At 31.2% G+C, this 6,748-nt stretch overlaps 1 protein-coding gene across 4 annotated transcripts; it reads right to left on the reverse strand.

Annotated features, from left to right (window-relative positions):
* Nucleotides 1-202: 202 nt before the first annotated feature.
* On the reverse strand, nucleotides 203-6,748 carry LOC148620153 (uncharacterized). Of its 4 annotated transcripts, none has more exons than XM_088580751.1 (4): nucleotides 6,655-6,748; nucleotides 5,440-5,569; nucleotides 1,519-1,638; nucleotides 203-865 (listed from the first exon to the last, which is right to left on the reverse strand). In XM_088580751.1, exons 2-4 carry the CDS (start codon nucleotides 5,561-5,563, stop codon nucleotides 795-797), a joined length of 315 nt encoding a protein of 104 aa, XP_088436877.1. In that variant the 5' UTR covers nucleotides 5,564-5,569; nucleotides 6,655-6,748; the 3' UTR covers nucleotides 203-794. The 4 variants fall into 4 exon arrangements, with proteins under 4 accessions (XP_088436877.1, XP_088436878.1, XP_088436879.1 ...); XM_088580752.1 differs by having other exon boundaries at nucleotides 5,440-5,566; nucleotides 6,655-6,740; XM_088580753.1 differs by having other exon boundaries at nucleotides 6,560-6,691.

Consider the following 6,748-nt stretch of genomic DNA (forward strand, 5'->3'; position numbering starts at 1 on the left):
TTGGAGCTATTTTAATATACTATTTTCCCACATCAATATTGCATTTGTTCTAGGGTATGGGGTCGTGGAATCCTAGAACACTGGTTGACAATCCAAGTAGGCAACAAAACTTGTGATGTTGCCTTTTCAGGTACTTTCTAATAATAAATTGGGCAGTAGAAAGAGTCAATTTTTTCATGAACAAGCTACATGTACATGTCCAGAGGATGTAGAATAAGCTTTTATTTTGACATGATATAAAAAGGTTATTAAAAAAGTACACTTTGGTATTTAGATATTAAGTGTAAGTTTGTAAGAACAAGCCAAAATGGGAAAAATCAGAAACATGCATGTCAAAACCCCACTGACAATATAATTTCAATCAAGGATGCTTTCGCTATTTGAAAAGACCATTATTTGATCTGTGCATCACTGGCTTTGCTCAGAAAATTTTCAATAGAATATTAAAAGATTAGGTTTTTGACAGAGTTATCTGGCCTTGAAATGTTCATATTCAGTGCAATTCAACGGTCCTGCATGATATGGAAAATCTTGTCGTTTTCCATGATTCTGATGGTGCAAATAGTTAAATTATACAATTGTACTATCAAAATTATGGGTTTTTTTTCATACCATGTTTCACTTACTGCCTGATTCTTACAGTGACTGACACCTTTATGACAATACAATGAAAAACAATATTTTAATAAAACTACAAACAATATTATATAAACATATACAAACAACTATTTACAACAGAAAAAAGTTTCACATGTAAGAAAGCACTTGGTGAAGTAAAGTAAGAATTAAATATATCATAGCCGTTCCTTCGATTTTCTTCTCAATCTTACTCTGGAGTTATTGCCTGCACTTTTTATTTCTTCACCTGTAAGAAAAGACCTAATTAACATTTTTGGCCAGGTTGCACAATTGCCTTATTGAATGATATTGTTGGGTGGGGAAATATTTTTAGAACATTTTTCTCAGCAACTATAAATCACAGCCACTAGATATTTGGTATGCAACTTTAGTATGGGGTCCCATCAATCTCTAACACTTTGAGGGAGTGTGAGGACCGACAACTCTTGTGTAAGAGAGTAGGGTCCCTTATCTGGGATGTGATTTCAGGTCTGTTCTACTTCCTTTTTTTACAGCAATGCAGCCATTTCTCTCAAATTTTACATGGAGTAAGGGCCATTTTCATTGGCAGGTTGATCCGAGGAATTCCCTCCTAAAATGGGAAAAATTATTTTTCGGGGTGTGAAATCTTCATTTTTAACATATTTAAAGCCATACTACTATTTATACACCCCTAGCCTGAAATCCAGGATTAAATCCTTGGACAGACAGTCTATAACAGAAGAAATTTCCAATTCATAGATAAAAAAAATCCAGATATGATTTCCTGGACCTTTCGGTAATAAGTTTAAAGATAGTCTTCTTACTTGTTGGAGGTATAAAGTGTATGGTTTTGGAAACAGGAAACAAGTGCATTCATTTTTTTGGCCTTAGTATACCACTTACTAATATTGTACTTACCTTTATTTTTTAACAATGTATCCATTATTAAGTTTTTATTTCTCTTGCCAATTTCTTTGGATTGGTCTTGATCTTTAAGGTTCAAATTTGTATCTTTAACTCGGGGAGTTTTATTCATGCCTAAAAATGTGTGAAATTAAGTTAATAAAAGGTGAAGGTAAATTATCTTTAGCATTCCAATTTGACCATGATATTATATTTCCATGTGCAATCTTGTTTTTAAACCAAAACAAAATAAAGCTTAAATGAAAGTACTTTAATATTGGCTTACATCAATCAATGTACAATTGTATATGATATTCAGACTGGAAAATGTATTAATTCTTCAGTCTTTTCTTTTTTTGTCATACTGGATTTAACATATGCGACTAAGGTATTTCAAGCAGAGCAAATGGAGATCAGCCTACACGTTTGCCAGATCAGTGCTTTCAATTTACAGCAATAGCTATAGTAATGCTCAATAACATGAACTATTCTGTGTTTCTATATGAATTTTGTTTACAATAAAGCATCCCTCTCTTTTGTCCATCACCATGTTGTACATGTTTTTGCACAAGCTGGTCATTCATTTAAATTAATTTGTGTGAGGCCAAATGTAATTATATGTAGCAATGACAATACAGCTTCATGTTTTGTTTTTATAAAGTTCATGTGTCTCAGTGACCAACATACAGCATTATAGCAATATATTTTTTACCCTGGTGCGATGTTACACCTGAATCTATAGGTGTTGTAAGTCTTATGTGACTTCAAGAATACATGAGAATGAGACCCATGGTCCAGCATTATATGGAAAATCTTGTCTGTTTTCCTTAATTCTGATGGTGCAAATAATCGAATTACACTATCAAAATGATGGTTTTTTTCATACCATGCTTCACCTACTGCCTGATTCTTACAGGGACTGACACTTAAAATGATGAGAAAGATTTTAAGCTTAACTACTTTTTCACTATAAAAAGTTTGGTAATAAATACAAAATAGAAAACTCTGATGATTATGCATCAAATTGATGTACAAAATGTACCCAGAACTCGCAAACAAATCAGTCTTCAGCTTTGAATGCTTTCAACAGTAGACCAGTAGAAATTCTGGACTTAAGATAAGTAAAAAAAAAGGACTTGTTAGTACCGCCTGCTTTATTTATATTTATTCCAATTTGTAGATATCTTGTATGATTTAGTAGATATCTTCTGGATTACATTCTTTTGATTACCGCTATAACCTTGGTTCCCTTGATTACTCTTTCTATATTTTATAAGATATCTTGAATATCATTTACAAGATATCTTATAAAAGATGTAAGACATCTGATATATTTATAAGATGGCTTGCCACACATTAGGACCATGCTGGTATAATTTTCAGGAAACAATTTCTATTTTAATTTCATGGTGTTATATATGAAATTTCTTTGAAGAACACTGTTAACCTGCAATGTAAAAGGAGTAAAAGAATTGTGCAGAGTTGGAAAGTTTTAAGCAATTCAAAGCATTAAACAGGACTGCCACTTTTTACAAGGAAATGTAAAGTAAAATAAGATGATAATGGGTCCCTATGCTTTGCAGATGAAAAAATATTTCTTTCTACGAGAAAAGGGGCCAAAACTTACCATGTATGTAAACAGAAATGTAAAGGCACTATAACATTTGATTATACATAGCATCATGTTAAAGTTTGATAAGAATAAGTTATGCAATACTTCCGAAGTCAACCCAAAAACTAAAAGTGTGACAATGAATGGGGGTTCATAATGTAACCCATGATATACCAAAGACTCTTGTCCATGACCAGCAAGGGTGAAAAAGACAACAATTACTAATTGCAGTTCTAATTATTAGAAAACAACTTCATTAGTCATGAGCACTTGAAAGAATGCAGGATACACCTAATTAAAATTGGCAGTCCTATAAGATTTAAGTTAATACTGCATCTACATATATATTGTGTGTATTTGAACAGACCACTAAAATGTGAACGGAGTCCTGGAGCTACCATTTGATTTTGATCCACTTGGTCCAAGGTTGGATGTGATGTACAGTTCAAAAAAATACAGGATGAACAATTGGATTAATTCAGGACAGGTCAAATAAAATAAAAAGTGAAGCTAGAAATTTTTATCTTAACCCCCAAAGAAATCAAATGGTTGCTCCCTAAGAGTAAAGCTAAAAATATTAATACATACTCTCTATAACCCATTGAGATCAGCTGAAAAAAAATCTAAAGCATATCACACGATACTTTAATGCATATAATGTGTGAAACTACTTCTAGAATGCAATTTGCAGCAAGTAGCATGAAAAATGCAGTCAATGGAAAATATGAAATATGTTAAAGCTAGAAATTTAGAATTGAAACCAGTGTCAGATCTAGAAAATTACAAAAGGGGCCCTTTTAAAACTTGACCCAAAATATGTGAAAAAAAATGCTTCATATTCACTTATGTTTTACAATATAATGCTTCATTTATAATGAATTCACTTGCTGGCATATTACAATATATTACTTTCTGAGTATTTTTCAATGTTTTTAACATAAAAAACATCACATTTTAAAAGTTTTCAATTTAAGAGGACTGGGCCATCTCCAATCGATGCCATTTCAATGCAAACTAGAAGTACTGTGCACAAGTTGTGATTTTTATTATTCTTATGTAATAAACAGTTACAAAATCGACAGCTTGTACAGTTTTCTTTTCGTTAATGGTAAGTGTGATACATAAAGCAACATGGCAAAGCATAAATTACTTCATACAATGAAACCTGTATGAACTGATCCCTGAATAAACCAAAAACCAGTCTTTACAAGACACTTTTTAAAGTTCCTTTCATGTCAATTTACATGTATTTTTTTTTACCTGGGTAAACTAAACACCTGTCTATAGCAAACAAATTCTACAATTCAAAAAAGCCTAATATGCTTTGGCACTGGCATAATTGGGGGGAAAATGGAATGAGTTATGCTATGGTAGGGAGCACTGTGATGTTTTAAATTCGTGGGGAGAAAATATAACCAGTAAATTTATTTTCAGAATAAAGCACCTTGAGTGTTTTGCCTTCACTGACAAATAATTCAGAATTTGTTAAAAGTTCGCTTCATGTCAATTTACAAATATATTTTTTTAACTGGGTTAACCAAACGCCTATGTATAGCGAACAAATTCCACAATTCAAAAAGGTGTTTCATTTGCATAAATTTCATCTTATCATACAATGTTCTCTGTAAGCAAATATACCACTGCTGTTCGATGAAACATTTCATTCTTGTACCTGTTCTCTGAAAGTTAATACTGGTATTTTGTATAGGATTACACTGAGGGTATTTTTGGAAAAGCTTAGTATGCTTGGGCACTAGGATAATCGGGGTAAAATGGAATGAGTTCTGCTATAGTAAGAAGCACTGTAATGTTTTAAATTTGTGGGGAGAAAATATTACCAGTACATTTATTTTTAAAATAAAGAACATTGAGTGTTTTCCCTCCACTGACAAATTATTCAGAATTTGTTTAGAGTAAAGACTGATGTATGTAGACACTAAAAATATCAAGTAAGATAATAAAAAATATTAGACAAAAAACATTAAAATACAAAATAAAATACAAACATAATTAAAGATATTACAAAAAGCATTAATACACAAACTATTTTATTGGGGGTGCCTGGGATTAAAAAATAGATTCCTAATATAACTAAAAAATATTTCATAATAACTGGCAGATTTTTTTTCTTCAATTTTTATTAATTACTTAATATAATTTTCATGTATAAGTTTTAACTCTGTCTGCTTCTAAAAAATTTCTAACTCAACATCCCAGGTCCCTTCATGAAGAAAATGGTCTGCGCAAAAACAATGTATTTTAACAAGGCAATTGATTATACATGTACAAGTATGCATAATGTCAATAAACATACATTTACTTACTTGTGAGAATGAGAAGAATTATGTGCAAGATAATAAAAGCAACTGCAAACTTCGGGAAAAATCTCACAAACTTTGAAACGGTGTTTGGTGAACAACATATCTGTAGGCAAGTACTCTGTGACATAACCTTCTGGAACAAATAATGCAAAATTAAATGCAATTAATTCTAAAACTACAGATGTTTTTAATGGTCTGCAATGAGTTGTTCTAATATAAATAACTCCATAATTGTCTCAATTTACAATTCTCAATTTCTGCTATAATCTTAGTTTCTCTTGATTACTCTTACAGTGTTGAGTAGAATTACAACACTGTGTATATACATTTACATTGTGTATTGAGTAGTTCAATGAATATTTAAACTAAGGGATGTGTCACAGTAAAACCTGTCTAAAGTGAACCCTGAAAAAAAAGCAAAAACTCCACTTTTTTACAATCTTGTTAGCTGCGAAATGTAGCTCTAACTACTTTTGTGTATGTTTTTAACATCTAGATCGCAAAATCAAAAAAAAAAAAGATCATTTCGCAGCTACTATCTTGTAAACTTTATCAATAACACTCAGAAATGATATGTGTAACAGGAGGTCAAAAATATAGAAAATCATACATGGCAGAAAGAACAGACAAACAATACACACTTAAAATAATTGACTGATTTATCTCATTAAAAAAGTTTTTTTTTGTAAACATCAATATGACAGCAGGTAAGTAATTTTGTAAATTTATCCATTCTTGGATACTGTATATAATACATGTAGTTAGGAAAAAGTTTGCTCCTGAATTCTGTAACCAAGATACACTATTACTGCATATAAATAAAATAAAATATTCATCCCCTACTCTATTCTTACACAAAATACACGATCTTTCTTGTATTGGCACATTAAACCTTTGGGTAATTTAGTTATCCACATTCAACGATTATTTCAACTCGCATTATTCATCCAAATACAGAAAAAAACTGTCTAACCTCCAATTAATTTTTAATATCCTTAATTTAAAATGTATTTTGAAACTGAGTAAATCGAACACCTTTCTGAACTAAATTTCTAACCATAACCATAATTTTATTAAGCTAAGCCGCGGTCCTAGGCATAACTGAGTATTTACATTTACGTACACCAATTGCAAATAGCTCAAAGTTGTTTGCTCACAAATGAAGATCATACACGATGTGTGTCAGATTTACGAAAAATAGTTACAGTTTGTACACACCTTTAACCGAGAGTATCTAATTACCCTCTCTGCGTTAAGTTGAACTATTTCGCTTGGTTGGCTATGAAACAAGAAGTTTTAAAACTATTATAAC

This window comes from Perna viridis, chromosome 4 (assembly GCF_037379345.1).
Source record: "Perna viridis isolate PV_CMFRI_1.1 ecotype Kerala chromosome 4, ASM3737934v1, whole genome shotgun sequence".
Taxonomy (NCBI): Eukaryota; Metazoa; Mollusca; class Bivalvia; order Mytilida; family Mytilidae; genus Perna; species Perna viridis.